At 43.9% G+C, this 20,858-nt stretch overlaps 1 protein-coding gene across 1 annotated transcript in view; it reads right to left on the bottom strand.

Moving 5' to 3' along the window:
- DOCK2 (dedicator of cytokinesis 2) overlaps positions 1 to 20,858 on the bottom strand; it is a 435,458-nt gene that overhangs the window by 10,371 nt on the left and 404,229 nt on the right. The window contains exons 42-46 of the mRNA XM_025388691.1: positions 17,628 to 17,709; positions 15,920 to 16,004; positions 15,023 to 15,109; positions 5,356 to 5,532; positions 3,838 to 3,921 (exon numbers count right to left, since the gene is read on the bottom strand). Coding sequence (XP_025244476.1) covers positions 3,838 to 3,921; positions 5,356 to 5,532; positions 15,023 to 15,109; positions 15,920 to 16,004; positions 17,628 to 17,709 — 515 coding nt within the window. The remainder of the gene's footprint in view (positions 1 to 3,837; positions 3,922 to 5,355; positions 5,533 to 15,022; positions 15,110 to 15,919; positions 16,005 to 17,627; positions 17,710 to 20,858) is intronic.

The following is a 20,858-nucleotide window of genomic DNA, read 5'->3' as shown; positions in this document are numbered from 1 at the left end:
AAAAATATGATAAATTAAACCTGACCAAAATTACAACTGCTGTTCATCAAAATACATCATTAAGAAAGCAAACAGACAAGCCAGACTAAGAGAAGATATTTGCAATACATACATTTGACAGAAGACGCATATCTAGAATATATGTAAACTCCTATAAATCAATAATAAAAAGACAACTCAATTAACAACATAAGTAAAAGATTTGAAAAAGTATTTCACAAAAGGGCAATCCAATTAGCAGTAAGCATATGAAAAGGTGCTCAACATCATTGCTCATGAAGGAAATGCAAATTAAAACTAAACTGAGATATCATTACACATCCACCAGAAGGACTAGAATTTAAAAAGACTCCCAGTATCAAGTGTCAGGGAGAATGTGAATCAACTGACTTAGAAGTTGTGTGGGAGTGAAAATTGATTTAGCCACTTTGAAAAACTGCTTCTTGTGTCCAGTAAGGTTAAATGTGCATGGCCCAGCAATTCCACTACTACACGTATACTGAAGGAATTGAGTGCTTAGGTCCACCAAAAGGCATCAACATGAATGTTCATAGCAACTTTATTCATAATCAAACACCCGAAAAACACCAAATGTCCAACAGGATAAATAAATTGACATATTATTGGTAATTTGGATACACATACAATAGATGACACTTAGAAACAAAAAAAGTCAAACCTCTAGTATGTGCAGCAACCCAGAAGAATCTCAAAGGCATTATGTTGAGCAAAAGAAGCTACAGATACAGTAGTACATACTGTACTGTATAATACAATTTATAAGAGGTTCAGGAACAGGTAAAATAACCTAACCTATAGTGATAGAAAATTGGCAGTACCTACTAAAGCTGAATATCCTTATATGCTATGACAAAACAAGTCAATGCATAGGTATATACCCAACAAAAATTGTGCATATGTGTACCAAAAAGACACACACAAGGAAGTTCAGAATAGCATTACTTGTAATAGCCCCAAACTGAAATAAACCCAATTCTCTATTAGTAGAAAAATAAAGAAATACATTTTGGTATAGTTACATAAGCCAGCTGTATGGACCACTACATAGCAATGAAAATGAATGTGAATCATAACTCTGTACAACAAAATGAATGACTTTCACAAACATAACATTGGGCAAAATAAGTTAGATACGAAAGACTGTATATTATGTGATTCTGTTTACATGTAGGTCAAAATTAAGCAAATCAAAACTACAGTGTTTAAGAATGAGTGTTTGGGTGGTAAAGTACTTTTTTTAAAGCAAGGAAATGATTACTATAAAAGCAGAACAGTGCTCACTCTTAGGGAAGGAGGCATAAGAATAGGGTTAGGGGAGCTAGCAGAATTCTATTTCATCTGGGTGGTGGTCAAATGGATGTACGTTTTTGATAAATAAGTGGGTTATATATTTTTATGTGCACTTTTCTGTACATAATATTTCACAACAAAAGCTTTAAAAGAGCATACTATAGACATCTTTTTATTCCAAAAAATAGAGAGAAAGTCTTCACAAAGAAATTAACAAGCTATCGATCCTGAAATCTGCAAAACGTTGAACACCAAATGTACTTTGAAGGCTTCAGCATTTGTTCGGTTGCTAGAGGTACAAATACATTCACTCCCCTTGCAATCTAGCCTTCTTGTGTTTTAAGTAAATTCAAAGTGTATTTGACTTTGCAAAACCAAGATCCAATTTAGAATTAAGCTCCAAGTGAGCAGGGAGCAGGCCCAATTTCGTCCATCACTATCTCTGTTGCCTAGGACTATGCCTAGGACACAACAGAGGCTCAATAAATGTAAGTTGCAAGAACAAATGGAATGACACAGGTAGGGAAGAGCTAATCTGCTGCGTGTGATAATGTTAAAAGACTGCCTTTGCTATGAGCAGGGCTGCATCTTTTGCATGCAGGTGTCCATAGTTAGGGTGCCTGGGGTCATAGTTAGGGTGCCTGGGTTCTGGGTGGGAGGGATATGGCTCAGGTCAACCTCGTTTGGGGGTTAGGTGGGCCTCTGTATAGGTGGTCCCAGGATCAGCGGGTGGTGCTAAGGAGAAGGCAGCCACTAGGGGGCGGTGTCTGAAGGCGCCTAGCTAATGGCTCTCAGAAGCTGTCACATTTAACAGAGTACATGCGTTCAAAGTCTTCCAGCTTTGTTGGTAATGTCCCTCTAGTAAGCTCCAAGACAGTAGTAGAATTTTCTTAGAAGGTACAGCTTGATATTTGCTGTGCTGTGAAGCTGAAGTTCATTTGGGTACAGCAAACACAGCATGGAGAAGCTGTTTCCAGATGAGAAGAGGTCCCCAGTGGAGAGGACCAGGGCAATGGTATGGATTCAGAGTGACATCCAATAGCTAAGCAAATCTGTGTGACATGTTAGCCTTCCCTGAGGCCTCCCAGCAATATCTGAGGATGGGAATGAATCAAAGCCTGGCCTTCCTGCTTCCCAAGTTGGGGGTGCTAAGGGAGAACATCATTATTTGAATAATAAAGGGCATGATGACCGCAGAAGGCTGGGGACCTTGGGGATATTTGGGCTTCACAGGTGGCACAAGGTAAAAAGAAAGAGAAAATTCCAGACAGACACACAACATGCATTCGGGAAAAGCGCGTCTGTGCAGTGCTTGGTGTTTCATTTTTAAAGCCCCACTTTGCATAAATTGGCAGAGGCAGAGAAGGACCTGAATTAGGAATTCTTATTTTAAGAAAAGAGGCTGCACCCAATGCTTCTCATTCCCTGATTTCCCTAGAGTAACAAAAACTCCCAACCACAAAAGCTTGCTTTTCTTCACACAGTGACTGGCAAGAAGAAAGCGAGGGAGGGCAGGCAGCTGCAAGCTGCTCCACCTGCCCCTGCACCCACTGCTCACCTCCTGCCAGCTCCTGCCCTCTGGAGATCACCCCTGTGTTCTGCTGGGTGGTTTTCTGAGAGCCCAGAGTGGGCAAATGTCTGAGGAGGGGGCTGCTGTGGGCCTGGAGGGGAAGCCTAGCCTTGGGTAAGCCTCTATGAGAGGGATCTAGCCGACTGTTGCTTCTGCAGGGAGAGGGAGAACAAGAGAGAAGAGGAAGAGAAGCCAAGACAGGAGTAAGATGTGCAGGGGTGGGGGGCAAAAGACAGAGAGGCAAGGAATAGAAGTGCAGGCTTCTAAGAAAGAGAGGGAAAGACAGAGACAGGTGCACGGAGAGAAGGAGAGAAAGGAGGAAAGACAGAGTCCACAGGAAGAAGAGGGATGCAAGCAGAGAATGGAAGGAGAGGCAGGTAAGTGGCCAGCCCGAGACAGCAGGGTGGTGCCTTCTAAGCTCATGGGCTGAGCAGCAGCTTGTGCAGGATGTAGACCCTTTGACTCACAACCAACCACACAAAGGCCTCACTTATTTTCAAAATCTGATATCCATCTGAGCATTATTGCAACAAACTGGGTCAGCTCTAAAAGGAGGAGAAGTGGGAGTAGGGGCTCAAGTCTTCTATTATCAGATTGGCCTGTGCTGGGTGTCGGGGGAAGGTGCTGGTTTGGAATGTGGGGGCCTGGTGTTCATTTTCATCCCGCTGTGAAAAGCCATCCCCTGAATTCAACATCAAATAAGATAATCTTAGCACCATCCAGCATAGCATTGCTGCCTTGCACCATGCAACACCCAAGAGTGCAGTGCCCCAAATCTCTGTTCCAGGATGAACCTGCTCAGGTGTGATACAGAGTTGGAAGAGGGGCTGAAAAGCAAGGGACAGGAGGCCATGTGAATTTAGGCTGCCTCAGCCAGAGCTTAGCTTGGGGCAAGTGAACCATGGTTGGGGGAAAGGAAGAAGGGCAGGATGCTCCCCCTGCCAGCTCTGCTTTACCTGCCATGCAATCAGGTCCTTGAGGTGGGTCAGCTTGTCCTGGTCCTCAGGGTGGTCCCTGACGTACTCCTCAGTGAAGAAGGCCTGGGGAGGACAGATAGGAGGTCAGGGTTTTCTGTTCATTTGGCATTTCACAGCCAATCTCTTTGCCACTGGGAGAAGATTCAATTTGAGAGGGGCAAGGATGAGGTCACAGGCATGTGGATGGAACACAAGTGAGAGGTCTGGAGAGACCGACAATGTTTTATCTGCTTTGAGGTTCAAATCAGTACCCAGTGGAAATGGGCTGCAAACTCTGGGGAAGTCGTTCTCAAAGTCAGGTTCCTGAGCCAGTAGCAGCAGCAGTACTTTGGAACTTGTTAGAGATGCAAATTCTCTAGTCCCAGCCCAGACAGCCTGGATCAGAAACTCTGGGGGTGGGGTGAGGACCTGTGTGTCAGGAAGCACTGTAGGAGATTCTGATGCTCCTTTCAAGTTTGAGAACATTGCTCTGTGGAAAATAATTCAGTAAGGAATCTCATTGGGTGGGTGTTCCAGCTCACCTCATGGCATCCCTCTTTGCAAGTGACCCTGGCAGCCCCTTTCTGGGGCTCATGTCCTTAGTGTGTGCGCATGTATAAACAGACATATCCTATCACTGCTCAAGGTTGCACAAAGGGTTACCAATGATGACTGCATGGGTATCGGAGGGTAGCTGGAAGGATTGATTAGGTGACTGGAATTATTGTCCCTGAATTACACTACTGTGTGGTATTCTTAGTTTTACATCAATTGATAACATAGGAAAGATAATAGGAAATTCATCAACAGATTTGTTAGAATGAGGAGTTCATTTTTCCTTCAGTGTCTGCTAGGTGAAAAGCAAGTAAGAACTTTCTATTCTATTTCAATGCCAAGAAAAGCTATGTCTCCTTACTGAGAAATGGGTATTTTCCTTCCAGTGGATAATGTGACTCATATAAGTGATGCTATCTCCCTTTTTGCCATGAACACCGGGAAGCTCAAAAATAAAATCTGTGGTTCAAACATGTGGGGCTTTCTGGAGGGAACTTATGACTTTGATATCTAGATTATAGCTCCCCTCTTGGAGTTGATCTTTTAGTTTGTATGTCTTTTCACAGATTCTGAGTTTCATTTCTTTTCATTTGTACACATCATTTCACATCCTTTGTGGAAGAGGTGGGTTTATACAACTGGCATGTACTTTTATGGTCTGGCTCACACTCATCCCAGAGCCTTTCCTTAATAGAGCCACCTGAATCTGCCCAGTGAGATAAGGGGCTCTTATGACCCCTGCCCCTTCCTGCCCCTTCCTGCCCCAGCACAAGGTGTGGAAAGGAGGGTGGGAGGGAGACAGGAGCTCGCTAAGACATGAGGCTGTAGAAACACGAGGGCCAACCAAGCTGAGGGTCCCTTTGGGGACAAGGACAGCCAAAGTAGGATAAGTGACATGTAGCTGCATCTGCCCCCTGCTCTGTTCACTGAGCTCCCGTGGACTTGGAGCACAGAAATCCTCACCTTCTCATACTTGGCGAAGCCTCCCATGACAGCAGGGTCCACAATCCCATTCAGGAGCATGGAGAGTGGGTTGATGGGGAGAGTCTCATCACTCTGATACTGGTTTATCATCATCAGGATCTTCTCATTGGCCGTGGACATGGTTTCTATGGCATTCTCCAGAGGACTAATTGTGGTCTGTTGAAAATGAGATCACCAGGAAGAAAAGGCCTTAGTTAAGTCACTTTAAAAACAGGTATTACTGGTATTGATTTCACTTGGGGTGGGAATTCAACTAAGGCAATGCTCCCTAAGGGGCTATAACAGAATCTTGTAATTACTGAGCTCTGGAGGCTGTCTGCTCTCTGGGGAGAGACAGGCTAGCTTTCTGCTTAGTGACAAAGGGATTTCTTTGGGGAGGCAGAAGCAGGAAATATCAGGTACTTGCTGAGGCTTCAGATGCTGAGTGTGCCCCAGAGAAGGTCTTCTCTTCTTGTTATCTGGGTGAAACACAAGCCAATTCAACCCTTTCAGTATTGGCTGGGCAGACACTATGTGTGAGTTACTGGCTAGAGAGATTAGAGCAGCTTGCGATGTGGGCACCCAGCCTGGCACATAGTAGGTCCTAAGACTGGTTGTTAGATGGGTCACTGTTCCAAGGTAGATTCACTTTAGTTGGGAAAATTAAGCTGAACACCTCTCCAACACCTCTTGGAAGGCAGAATAAACAGAGTGCCATCCAAAGCTAACTGGCAAAAAGTGCAGTTTGCAAGAGCATGAGATCTGGAGTAGAAACCTAAAGTAGAGGTCGGCAAACATTTTCTGTAAAAGGGCCAGATAGTAAATATTTTAGGATTTGCAGGCCAGATGGTGTCTGCTGCAACTACTCAACTCTGTTATTGTAGGGCAAAAGCACCTACAGGCAGTATGTAAATGAATGAGAATGCTGTGCCAATAAAACTGCAGAAATAGGTGACGGGTGGAATTTGGTCCATGGCCCATAGTTTGCTGACCCATGAACTAAACTGAAACAAACTAAATAAAAATCTTAAATTTGTTAAGACTTGTTTTGTGGTCTAACACATGATCTATACTGAAGAGTGTTCCATGTGCACCTCAGAAAAATGTGTATGCTGTTGCTGTGGGGCAGATTGTTCTATATATGTCTGTTAGGTCCACTGCGCTCTAAAATGTAGTTTCAGTTCAATGTTTTCTTATTGTTTTTCTGGCTAAATGGTCAGTCCAATGTTGAAAAGTTGAAAAGGATATTGAAATACCCTACCATCATTATGTCTCCCTCCAGATCTCCTAATGTCTACTTTATATATTCCAGTGCTCCAACATTGGGTGTATATGTGTTTACAATTTTTATATCCTCTTGATGAACTGACCCCTTTGTCACTATAAAATGACCGTGTCTTTTTTTTTTTTTTTTTACAGTTTTTCACTTAAAGTATTTTGTCTGAAATAAATATAGCTGCCCCTACACTCTTTTTAAAAGTTTTCATTTGCATGGAATATATTTTTCCATCCCTTCACTCTCAGTCTATGAGTGTCTTTAAAGGTGAGGTAAGTCTCTTGTAGGCAACAAATCAGATAGTTTGGCTCTGTATCCCCACCCAAATCTCATCTTGTAGCTCCTGTAATTCTCACATGTTGTGGGAGGGACCTAGTGGGAGATGATTGATTCATGGGGGCGGGTCTTTCCCAGGCTGTTCTTGTGATAGTGAATGGGTCTCACGAGATCTCATGGTTTTAAAAAAAAAAGGGAGTTTCCCTGCACAAGCTCTCTCTTTGCCTGCTGCCATCCACAAAAGATGGGACGTGCTCCTCCCTGCCTCCCTCCATGGCTGTGAGGCCTCCCCAGCCCTGTAGAACTGTAAGTCCAATAGACGTCTTTCTTTTGTAAGTTGCCTAGTCTCAGGTGTGCCTTCAACAGCAATGTGAAAATGGACTAATATACAATACCATTAGGTTTTGTTGTTGTTGTTGTTCACTCTATGCCTTTCGATTATTGAATTTAATCCATTTACATTCAGTCATTATTGATAGGTAAGGACTTACTAATGCCATTCTGTTCATTGTTTTCCAGTTGTTTTATAGATTCTTTGTTCTTTTTTTCCTTTATTACATTCTTCCTTTGTGATTTGATGGCTTTCTGTAGTGATATGCTGTGGGTCTTTTATGTTTTGTACAATCTATTATAGGCTTTTGCTTTGTAGTTACCCTGAGGCTTACATAAAACATACATATAACTGGCTATTTAAAGCTGATTAACAACTTAATTTTGATCATACACACAAACTTCAATTTTACTCCCTCTCCTCCCATGTTTTATATTTCAGATGTCACAATTTACATGAAAAATAATTTGTATCTTTAACAAACTATTAGAGATTTAGTTGTCCTTTTATATATTTTTTGCCTTTAAATCTTTATACTAGATAATCGATTTGCCCACCATCATTAAAGTATTAGCATGCTTTGGATTTGGCAATGTACATATTTTTTAGCAGCAAGTTTTATATTTTCATGTTTTCACATTACTAACTAGTATCCTCTTCCTTCAACTTGAAGAACTACCTTTAGTATTTCTTGTAAGGCAGGTCTAATGATGCTTAACTCAGCTTTTGTTTGTCTGAGAAAGACTTTTGGGTCTCTTTGGATTTATCTTATGTGTTGTCCTTTGGACTTTCTGGATCTAGATTTCTAGTTTCTTTCCTAGATTTGGGAAGTTTTTGTCATTTCTTTGGATATGTTCTCTGTTAGTTTCTCCCTCTCTCTTATTTTAGTACCTCAATAATGTATATGTTGTTACACTTGATGGTGTCCCATAATTCTCTTATACCAGCCTTGTTCTTTTTCATTCTCTTTTCTTTTTGCTCCTCAGGTTATATGATTTCCAGTGATTTGTCTTCAAGTTCACTAATCCTTTCTTCTGCTTGATCTAGTCTGCTATTGAACCATTCTATGGCATTTTTCAGTTCAGTTATAATATTTCTAAGCTCTATGATTTCTGTTTGGTACACTTTATGCTTTTTCTTTGTTATAATTCTCGGTTTGTTCTTGCATTGCTCTCCCATCCTTGGTGAGAATCTTCATGAGCATTATTTGGATTCCCTGCTGAGTAAATCACATGTCTGGACTCCACACATTTCAGTTTCTGGAGATTTATCTTGTTCCTTTACTTGGAATATATTGCCCTGTTTCTTCATTTTCCTTTGGTTTCTGTGTTAGTTTCTCTGCATTAGATAAGACAGTTCTCTCTCCCAGTCTTGTCAGACTGGCCTTATGTAGAAGAAGGATCTGACCAATCCATCCAATCTGAAATGTTAGGGTTCCTCTCAAATCTCTGTTTGCCCAGACTGCTGTCTCTGTTTTTGGTAGACCCCTATTGCTTAGAATGTGTCACTTCCTGTCAGTACCCTGAGACAGATAAGGCAGGGGCTAGACTCTCTAGATGTAGCTGAAAAGGTTGGAGTATTAAATGTGTGTTCCAGTTCCTTCCATCTTCATTGTGAAGCTGAGCATGGGTGATTAGCTCTCACTCTCTCTGCACTAAGCTGGGGAGAGAATCTGTGGCAAGTGCCTATACTCAGGTTCAGGCTGCACCCTCTGATTCTGGGGATATAGTTGTTGAAATTGGACCCATTGTATATACACCTCTTTTTGTGTGGTCTAGGGCCACTCAGGAAGACAAAATCCCATTGACTCCCAGAGCTACATCATTAAGAGGACAGTCCCTTGGGTGGGAGCTCTAGTGTGGCACTTGGTATATGGCCAAACTCCTTGCAGGAAGAATGGATTGACCTGGATTTATCACTGGGTTGAGACAGAGGAAAGGCTTGTAAAGTGCCAACCTCTGGCTCTGGCTATTGGAGAGCTATTGTTTGTTTGCCCTATTAGCTTCCTGATGCAAGATTGTTAGATGCCAGGCCATCAAGCAGCCACTGGAAGTGTGTGCCCCTTCCAGAAAGAAAATGGGAGCTGTTCATTTCTGCCCATTCTCTGCACTGCTCTGCACTTTCTCTGCACTTCCAGGATGTAACCCCTGGAAGTGTCTGTGCACCCATTTAAAACCATCTCTTTGTTCTGTGATCTAGGGAGACTTGCATACACCTGCTCCTTTCTGTTCCCAGAGCTAAGAGGTTTAGATGGAATCCTTTTAGAGATAGCTCTAAAAGTTGGGACACTCAATGCATAGCATAAACCTCATCTAGGGAGGAATAGGGGGTTGCAATTTTTTAAGCCCTTTCTTTGCACCACTCTCAGGGAATGAAGCCCTGGAAGTGCTTTCATGCCTGTATAAAACTGCTGCTTTTTTTTTTCTCCTGTGGTCTTTGGAAACAGGCATATGCCAGTCCCCTCTGCTCCCAGAGCTAGGGTGTTTAGGATACAGCCCTTGGGTGGAAGTTGTAAAAGTTGGGAAACTCGATGTGTGGACAAACTCCTTCCAGGAAGGATTTATAAACCTGTCGTTATTGCTGGGGTGAGCCAGGAGGGAAGGCTTGAGAAGTGACAGCCTGCTTCTCAGGCTGCCAGTGGGTTAATATGTGTTTGCCCCTTAACTCCTCAGTGGAAGTTATGTAGAAGCCAGGCTGCCACGTAGCCACTGGAAGAGTGTGTCATACATGCCTTCTGGGGAGAAGCAGGGGGTTCCATTTATAAAAGACCCTTTACTATACTCTCCTCAGGGGATGGAATGCCTGAAAGTTCATGTGCACCCATATAAAACCACTGATTTTTTTCCTGTGGTCTAAAGAGACTTGCATGTGTCTAACTCTGCACAGTCTCAGAGTTGGTAAGTTAAGAGCCAACCAATGAAGAAACTCCAAATTAGAATGGTATATGTGAGGTCCAAGCTCTCCTCTCCACAGGGATAGAAGATGAGTACTGGGAGTTTCTTTCTCCATTTTATGGCACAGTGTCAGAGCAGGGTGCATGCCTGAGTGTGCCTCAGCTTTTCGTATCGATTCAATGTGGATGTTTACTCAGTGCCTGGTAGGTAGAAGTCCCTCACTTCATCTCTGAGTTTCTCTCAGAGGGAATCGATCCATGAGTAGATGTTTATCTGGTGCATTTGGGGGTAGAGAGAGAGCCAGGAGCTTTCTAGTCTGCTATGTTGCTAATTGTCTTCTTGGTCATCTTTTTAAACCGTTTCTGTGAAATTACAGCCTCCTCACTCCGTTACCCTGTGTCTGGATGTTTTTGAAGATGACTGATCTCTGCAGTGAGATCAGAGATCAGATCTCTGCCCTGGGAAATGACTGACTGACTCTCTCTCTTTCTCTCTCTCTCATATACACACACACATAGATACACATACACATGCATGCCCACACACCCTACACCTGCACATGCACACACATATAATGTTAATTGAAGGAGAATGCTGTCCAACTGGGCTGCAGCCATAGTCCTCCAAAGTGAAACCTATGGTCTAGTATCTGTCAAGTACACAGACCAACTCTGTGGGGGCTCTGAGGAGCCAAGGTGTAGACTGAGTTGTAAGGAAAATCTATCACCACTGCTTGGATTGAGCCCAGCGCCACACCTGCATTTGAACAATAGCCTGCCATATCTGAAAGACTCAGGCTTTAAGACGAGTCATTAAAAATGGAAAGAGCTATTGATTGGCTTTCCTCCTTGCTTTTGAAACTATTTTTAGATTCCCAAAGTATTATCCTCATTATAGCCATTAGGAACAGAGAATGAGAATGAAAATAATTTTGGTTTCTCGCCTATGGGCATTTGTGTAAACTAAATATGTAACTTTCAGATCATTACAGGAGTTATACAGTTGGTGGGAGGCCTAGATTTCAGAAGCTAAACCTATGGTTTAGCTAATAACAGGAATAAAAGTAATGATCATGATAATGAGGATGACTTCACTGATCGACTGCCTCCCATGTGCCATCCCATGCTGGCCACATTACACCCATGCGCATTTCATTGCCCCAAGAATAAGTTAAATCACTTATCCCGGAGCCCCGGGGCAGAGCTGGAAAGAGAACTCAGGTATTTCTGATTGCAAAGGCGGGCTTCCTCCACTACATGTGAATCAAGCTTTGATACTACACTTGCCATCAATGGGCTGTTGGGACTTAGTCTAGCCCTCAAATCTCTGGTCTTTTCCCTAAGCTGAGCCTCAGTTTCTCTATCAACATAGTAACCCTTGCCAGGCTTGCTGTGAAGGGAAAATGAATTATTAGGGGAGGGTGCTTTACAAAAAAATGTAAAAGTGTGTGTGGATGGGTGAGGGAACATAAGATGAAAGTGATCTTGATCCCTGGCAATTAGGTGGCATTTCATTTATTTATTTGTTTGTTTGTTTATTTTTTAGATGGAATCTTGCTCTGTTGCCTGGGCTGGAGTGCAATGGCATGATATCGGCTCACTGCAACCTCCGTCTCCTGGGTTCAAGCGATTCTTCTGCCTCAGCCTCCTGAGTAGTTGGGATTACAGGCACATGCCACCATGCCCAGCTAATTTTTGTATTTTTAATAGAGACAGGGTTTCACCATGTTGGTCAGGCTCGTCTTGAACTCCTGACCTTGTGATCCACCCACCTGGGCCTCCCAAAGTTCTGGGATTGCAGGCATAAGCCACCACGCCCTGCCCAGCATTTCATATGTTTCAAAGCCATTTTACCAATATTGCCTTCTTAAGTCTAGCCAGGAATCCTATGAGCTGCACAGGATAGGTGCTCTCATGACCTCTGAGTTCTGCCACAATTGCTTTGGCAGTTCACGTCCCATTGCTGGGCCTCATTTTCTCATATACAAAATAATGCAGGTAGACAAGAACCAGGAAGAATCAGGACAAAAAACTTGGAGAACTACAAGCCAAACCAGGTGGCGGAGGTCTGTCACTTAGCTAGCACATTGATTCTAACCTTTAAAAATGTAATTCAACAGAGATGGAGGAGGGGGCTGTTGCTACTGCACTTTGCCACAGCCCTTACTAGGCTATGAAGGTATTCGAGTTTATAGCTTTTGGACTAAAGGACACCTAAGGTCCCTTTAAGCTCTAAAGTTCCATCATTTTGCAATTCCTATTTATAGATGATTAAAACTAAGAGCCAGAGATATACAATCCGTATCTAACATGTATAACTCATTAGTGACCAAGTTGAATTTGGATCTCTGACCCCTAGATAAGGGCTCCTTGTAAAAACTCCATTTCTCAGGGCCAAGAACAAGAAAAAAATAAAACCCCAATAAGCAGAACTTATACTTGAAGCTCATCAGAAAATGCCTCTCTATATAGACATTACTGTAATGATGACAATTTATGGAGGAAATAACTGAGAACAAGATAAAATTCATATAACACCAAAACAATCTTTGGAAATGAAGTCACTTACAAGACCATTAAACTTTTGTATCTGAGACACCCTGAAATTCCTGCTAACTCATCTGAGAGAGGCCATTAAAGATAAATTCACTCTGGCCAACTTTTTGAAGGTTTCCCCAATGCCTTCTATGAAAAGGCATCAGGATAAAAGAAACAAGCCAAAATCTTGACTATTTCTTTCCTAACTTCAAAATGCTGAGTTTATAAAATAAGGTAACCAGTTTAGACATTATGGGTGTCTGCATATTGATTGACTGATTAATTTATGTAAGTATTCTTTAGTTAGCATCAGCTGTGGGCCAGGGACTATGTTTAGCACTTGGAGGTATGGCAGAAAATAAAATAGACAAAATACCTGTCTTCTTGGAATTTATATTCTAGTGCAGCTTATAGTCTAATGTTACATTAATATTCTCTTAATACTAAAAATAAACAAGAAAATTATGTAGTCTATTAGGAGATAAGTGCTTTGAGCTGACACACACTAGCTGAGGGAATGGGAAGTACAGGGATGGGCTCTCTCAGTTTGTTACAGTTTGGCAGGAATGACTGCAGAAGAGACGCCTTGCTGAGCACCACCAGGTGACAGGGCTCAGTCAGGGCTAATGGGCAGAGGCTACAGATTGGTAGAAAGTTTCTGATTCCTTACCTCCTAAATAGGGCTAATAATAGTATGTACCTCACAGGGGCCTATGAGAATTAAATGAGATATTGCTATAAACCTCTGACACAGCACCTGGGGCACTTGTTAAAACTTATCATGTGCCATGAAGCAAGGGCACAGACACTTCCTTCCTTTTGGGGGTACTACTTGCTGGGGTGGGCTGGGGTGGGCTTCTTTTTCTTTTTCTTAAGGATAAAAAGATAAAGAGTCCAAGCCAGGTACCTGACAGGGGAGGTTAAAGTCATACCTTATCTCTTTTACTAACCTTGAACAATGCACAAATTAACTCTGCCTCTCAGTTCCCACATCTGTAAAATGGGAAGAATAATAATATCTACCTCATAGGGTTGCTGAGGGGTTGAAATGAGATCATGCATATGAACAGTTGAGCCCATGCTCACAACAATGTTTTTGCTCTCACCATCATTGTTATACTTTTCCAAGGTCTAAGTCATGCCTATAAAAAGGAGGCAAAAGGGCTACTGAGCTGCTGGGTTCACTGAAAAGAGAGGGTCATTAAGGGTAGAAGTGACTATCTCAATGCTATCGTCTGATACAATAGCCTGAAAACGCAAGTCAGACCACGTCCCTCCTCTGCTCGTGGCTCCGTGTCACTCAGTGGGAAAGTCAAAGTCCTTATGGTGGTCTACAAGGTCCTACGTGATCTGGTATCAGACGACTGCTACTCACCCTCACTTGTTCTGGTCTGGACACAAGCATACTCTGGCCCCAGGACCTTTGCACTTGCTGTCCCCTCTGCTGGAATGTCTCTCTCTTCAATGTCAGCATGGACCCCTTCCTCATTTCCTCCAGACCTCTCCTCAACAGCCAATATAGAGGGAAGCATTCTCTGATTATCCTACTTAAAATAGCAGTCCCTCATCCATCACCCTTCTGCTTTAATTGTTTCCATCACAGTTATCATCATCTGTCATATATTTACTTTGCCTTTTTAGTCCTCTTTCCCACTAGAATGGAAGCTCCATTGCAGAATCTCTAGGTCTTAAAACAGTGCCTAACATGTTAGGTGCACATTAAGTATTTTCTGAATGAATGAATAAATAAATAAATAAATAAATAAGACATCCTAAATATGTCCATTTATAAAGTTTCCTCACAACCACAATGACCATTCCTCTGTATCTTGGGGACTGCAAGATCTTTAGCTGTCTGAGGACATGGAGACCCTAAGCTGTGCTGAGAAGCAAAATAGGTGTTTATCTGCACAAGGGAGTTCAAACATTTGGATTCTAGCCAAATGATTTCTCTCTTCTGAGCCTCAGTTTGTCCAACTATAAAATGGGTTCATATTGGGCTACTGCACAGGTGCCCCCAAGGGGGTACTGAGATGACAGGAGTATGAGGGGGATGGAGATGATTGTTCATCCTCTGCGACACCCCACCCGCCCAACAGAAGCTCCCCATTCACCAGCTTTATTACTGGAGGCCATGGAAAGTTTCATTTGCAGGGAACAAAAAGGTTATCTGACACTTAAAAAAAAATCTGAAAGGCATTATTCTGAATGCTGCCTGCATGGGAATTCTGGGACTCACACAGCAGCTTCAAAGAAAAACATGTCTCCTTTGTAAAGTCAAAGGGGCCTTGAGACTGGTTGTGCCCTGCGCATCGGAGGAGGGGTGGCCCTGCCATGAATGTCCCAGACTCACCTGCGACATGTGCACCACCTCAAACCAGCGCAGGATCCCCGGCAGCTTGTATGCGGTCACGAAGGAGGTTCTCTCAATCCACATGGACTGTCCATGGGCAGGGGGTGGCAAAGGCGGGAAAGCAACAAACACATTTATGAAACCTGGGTATCAGAGAAGCTTGGCAGAAACCCAGCCAGGTCCCCAGGCCTCCCAGCTACCCAAAAGCAGAATAAATATTGCAAGACCCAGAAACACGCTCTCACCTTACCCTTAAGAATTCTTTCCCAACATAAACTGTAAGCTCTCCCTGGACTTAGGCCAAGTAAATTTTAACCTCGGTTTATTAGCAGTCTGAATTTTTAGGCAATATTGAATGTATCCATTTGTTTTCTCGGGGGAGGGTTCCCAGTGTTCATTAGATTCTCAAAGAGGCAGTGGCTCCAAAAATATTAAGAATTACAGTCCAAGCCAAAGAGCTGAGACTTGGAGACACCTCCTTATTCCAGTCTTGTTTGAATCCTAGCTGGACACACACAGAGGAGACTAGCACTCGGGGGACAGCGATGACTAAATTGCTGTGACCTCTTACTGGTGTTTGCTGGAAGGTTTGATTTTATCAACACCCCTTCTTAGCCTGAGGGTTTCTACCTGCTGGCAATGCCTGAATGCCCTGTGGTTGAAAAGGTGCCTCTGACATGAGGCCCGGGTTCTGTATTAAAGGGGAAAAGGCTCAAGAAATAAGGGCACAGGCCCTAATGGAAGAGACTGGGGAATGGACGTCATGGTATCCATGGAGGTTAGCTTTATTTTCTCTGGCTTTGGATCAAGTTCCTTCCCATTCTGAGGTTGGCTGATGCATGCTCTGGTTCCTCCAGGTGGCCCCAGGGAATGATCAAGAGTAGGGAAGATACTCACGGCAAACTCATTCTCCGGGTCTACGGTTCCCCTGCGCACGGGCCGGGAGTAGTGGAACCTTTGTACGTAGTTGGATTTGTAGAAGCTGAAAGACAGGAAGAGGCTGAGGCTCCTGGTAGCTATGGCCCGCTGCTGACACCAGATCTGACCCTGCACTGTCCAGGGAGGCTCATTACAGTAAACTTCAGGCCTAGTAGAGTCCCTTGTGGTGGCATTTAAAATCAAGGTCTGTGCTCTGGGCTCCATAAGAGTGACTTTTGCACAGGCTTTCCTGACAAGGCAATTTAGAAGGTAGACTGGTCTTATGCCCCTTTGAGAACATAGTACCCCTAGAGTATCCAGGCAATTGGAATTCTTTTTTTTTTTTTTTTTTTTTTTTTTGAGACGGAGTCTCGCGCTGTCACCCAGGCTGGAGTGCAGTGGCCGGATCTCAGCTCACTGCAAGCTCCGCCTCCCGGGTTCAGGCCATTCTCCTGCCTCCGCCTCCCAAGTAGCTGAGACTACAGGCGTCCGCCACCCTGGCCGGCTAGTTTTTTGTATTTTTTAGTAGAGACGGGGTTTCACCGTGTTAACCAGGATGGTCTCGATCTCCTGACCTCGTGATCCACCCGTCTCGGCCTCCCAAAGTGCTGGGATTACAGGCTTGAGCCACCGCGCCCGGCCTAGGCAATTGGAATTCTAACACTGATGGTCTAGGTCATGATTTCCTGTGATCCGCAACAAAGGACCTGAGGTCTGAGCCTAATTTCCCAGGGGTGTCCTCAAAGGATTTCTTTAGGTGTCCCAGCCAAACCCCCAAATCTGTCTTCTTGAATCCTTGGTGAGATTCTAACATCAGGGCCAGCAGAACACCGTGCTAGCTGCATAGTTATTGTCCCCTGCTCATGGGTGCCTGTCTCAGAAGGTGAGAAGGTGAGGGGAGGCTGAGACCCAAGCTGAGCTCCACTTGCTCTGCTGTGGCACTTCATGAGGCTGCTGGGAGGGGCTGCCTGTCCCTAAAGGGTCCTTCATCTTGCAAAGCAGATCCTGTTTCTGACTGTCCCACCCAGAGGGGAGGACCTACTTTAAGACACTCAAGTGCTCCATTAGAACTTGGGCATGGGATGGGGGGAATGAGCTGGGCAGCTGGGAGGCATACAGCCTTGGGTCCCTCAGAGGCCCCACCTTGTGGCCTCATCAGTGACTTTGCAATCTGATCCAGAACAGGTGGACATCAGCCTTCATGGCACTTCCTCTAGTGTACCTTTATCAGAGCCAGAACACACCATTGTCAATGTACAACCTTCACACATGCTGAGAGGATGTCCCTCTGGGAGCATGTGCTCAGCATGGCCAAGGTCCCCTGTCTCCACCCTGCCTATCACTTGCTCAGTCACACTCTGTTTGTGGACTCCCTGGGGCCACTCTGAGATCAACCTGAGCAACAAATAGGCTGAGTGCATCCAGTTGAGCAAATGCTCAATGCTTGCTGAGGATTTGCTGAGCCATAACCCTGGGCCTCCCATCCTTCCTGGCTTCAGCCTTGTCAGGGGCAGAGCCCAGCTAATTGGAGGGTGATTCTTTGCCCAAGAGGAAAACGGGGGAACAAACTGGCTAAGATGGAGAAGGAACTAGAAAGACACTGGGGTCTGTTCTGCCACCAGCCCAGTTTGGTGGTCCCAATGGGTTCTCTTCCCCATCCTTCTTCCCTGTGGACAATGAGTCTTACTTTATAATCTGGTCAGGCACTGGCTTATTCTTGAACCTGGGGTGTTCATCCAAGACAGGCTGGACAGTGAAGCACTGGATGTCTGAAATCCATGTAGTTAAGGACTTATATCTGTTGGCTTCAGGGACAGTTTTAAGTATAGCTGGTCCTTGCTGAGACCTTCCAGGCCAGCCTTTATGGAGCCACATTTTTACTGAATGATGAACCTCAGGTTGCTGCTGCCCACTAGGCACTAATGACTAGTTAGTTACTGAGGTCCTTATCAGTGCTGTCACCTTGCAACCTTATGCCAGGGCTCAGCCCCTATAAACAGAGTTGGCTAGTGGTGTTTAATCATCATCATTGCTACATTATCATTAATAATAATGCCATTGAATGAATTTATAGCTCTCAAATCAATTGCAGAGTACATCTCCTCATGATTTCATTTGATCTTCTCAATTCCACTGAGTGCATTATTAACCTAAATTGTCCCCTTCGAGGCCAGAGAAGCCAGGCCACTTGTTGAAGGTCACACAACTTGTAAGAACAGATCCAAGTTTGTATTCAGGTCCTTTAACTCTAAGCTCAGAATTCTTTCACTCTGGACTCGCTACTCAAAGGTGACCCTCTGACCAGTAGTATCAGCATCACCTGTAAGTTTGTTAGAAGTGGAGACTCTGGACTATCTGAGAACCAACTGAGTCCGGATCTGTGAAAGATCCTTGGGTGATACATATGCATGCTAAAGTTTGAGAAGCACTGCTATAGAATATGCAAATAAATGTCATTTTGCACTCCAACTCTGAAAATTTGAAAGCAACTCCCTGCAGCAGGATGGTAAGGAGCTGTGTTCAGACTCAGTGGAAAAGAGTCCCATGGTGGATGAGTGATGTCTGCAACAGGCCTAGATACTGGAGAGGCACTATGTGGGTCAGACCCTTGTCATGCCTCTGCTAGATCTGTCTTTAGTCCTTTTAAGCTGACAATATGGCAAACTGGATGAACAAAGTCAGCGGTCACTGGTCCCATTCCTGACCCTCTTCCCTTTCCCTACCTCCCATTTCTTCTTTACCCACATCTTTTATCTAGGTATTCAAGGTCTTTTCCCTCTATTCTACCCAATGACCACCATGACTCCAAAAAAATCTTCACCTGGGCCTGACATGTCTGCCAACTAAGGAATCAAGAACTCTTCCAGCTAGCATTCAAAGCTAGGCCAACATGGCCTTCACCCATTTTTTCATCATTATCTGGATATCCAATGGATCCTACTGCTCCCTTTCCTTGGAACGTTTTCCCTCATCAGCATCCCTCTCTTGTGAGCCCTTTGGACAGATGTCAAACACCACAGTCCATGAAAACAAAATTCACCCCCCAGTTGGGAATTGTTTTCTTTCCTTTGGTTTTCCACAGCCTTTGTCTGTGCTTCTCTTAGGATATACCCTCCAGCTCCCTGTCGGCTTCCTCCTCCCCCTAGCCCACCTCACACCCTCCATTCCTGCCCAGATTGTGAGCTTCTTCATGGCAGAGACTATGGTTCTTTCACACATAAGAAATGACCAAAACCTAGTTCCAGATTAAATTGAATTGCCTCTCTCTGATGAACTTACTCTATGCTAATATGTTAGGGTTTTCATTGATTTACTTCTGATGCCTGTTTCTGCCTTAAATAGATTTCTCTTCGTGAGAGAGGAAAATGTTTAACACGAATGAATAAATCTCAGTGAAAGTATTTCTACGATTTTCAGGAAAACCCTTTTCTTTCTCAAGCCATGTGGCCAACAGCCTGCTCTGGGAAGAAAATCATTCTGGATTAAGTCTAGGGCAGGGGTTGGCCAACTATGGTCCTGTGGTCAAATCTGGTTCACTGCTTGTTTTTGTAAGGCCCAGAGGCTAAGAATAGTTTTCAATGGAGGGAAAAAGTATTTTGTAACATGTGAAAATGATAGAAAGTTCAAATTTTAGTGTCCATAGAGTTTTATTGGAACACAGCAATACCCGTGCATTTTTGGGTTTTCAGTGGCTGCTCTCCCACTACAACAGCAGAGTAGTTGTGACAGAGACTGCGTGGTCACAAAGACTAAAATACTGCCCATCTGACCCCTTCCAGAAAGTTTGCAGACCCCTGTTTTAGAGAAGGTTCTAGGTCATGTTTACTGATCTTGGCCACTGGTCTTGGCCCAAGAGGAGAATCCAAACCTGTCCTGGGGAAGTCTGCGACACGAGTCCCCTGAAGCTGTGCCAGGAGGATGGCTGGTGAGGTTGTTATGCCACATGCTGAATGTATGCGTGGAACTGGGGTCCCAGAGGGCTGGGCAACTGCAGACCCCATACAAAGAGACTTTGGCTTTCAATGATCGTTCCCTACTTGGATACCTAAGTGAGAAATGAGATCTGTCACCCTCTCAGACTGCTTATCAGCTTTTTCGCAAGTGAAGGCAAGAGAAGAGAGCATTAAGAACTCAATATTTTGTCAAAAAGCAGGCCTGGGTTCCAATCCCAGCTCCATCACTTCCTAGTTGTGACCTTGTGCAAGCTGCTTAAATTCTGTGAGCCTCAGTTTTCCTATGAGCAAAATGCAGAAAGCAATAATACCTAACTTGTAGAAGTATTGGAGGGTAAAACAACAATGCATGTAAAATGCCTAGTACATGGTAAACAGTTAATAAGGAGAATGCTGTTCATCAATCTTTTAAAAAACAATGGTGTACCAGAACATAGGTTTTCAGACAGACAGATCGTGAGGTTTAAGTACTGGTTCCATCACTAACTAGCTTTGTAACCTTAGGCAAACCACTTTACGTCTCTGCCCCACATATTTCTTCTCCATGAAATAGGGAAAATCAACACTCCCCTTAGAGGGTTTTATAGGATATAAAGCCCTCAGTTCCATGAAAAGGACAGTTAGCAAATAATAGACCTTCCCCTTTTCTTTTGTACCTGCCTCCTGGCACTGAACGGGGGGAGAGCTATGTCCCAGGAACACGTACTCTCTCCCTAGCCTCATGTTAAAAGGCCACAGAGCTGTTCAATCCCAGTAGGTCCACTTAGAAAGGCCTTAGAACTAATCCTATGTCTCGCCTATAACCAGACTTATATTTGTAACTAGCCCAGCCCACCACCAGTTGCGTTTCCTCCTGCAAATAACCATGATAGAGCAGGTACGCAGGGCAGGCAAGCATAATGAAAAGGTTACAGATGAATATTTACCACTGGAGAGAAGAATATTTGGATTAAAGTACAGCAGAC

Source organism: Theropithecus gelada, chromosome 6, assembly GCF_003255815.1.
Source record: "Theropithecus gelada isolate Dixy chromosome 6, Tgel_1.0, whole genome shotgun sequence".
NCBI lineage: Eukaryota > Metazoa > Chordata > Mammalia > Primates > Cercopithecidae > Theropithecus > Theropithecus gelada.
Note: the sequence above shows the minus strand (reverse complement) of the source record. Positions and strands in the feature narration are given on the sequence as shown.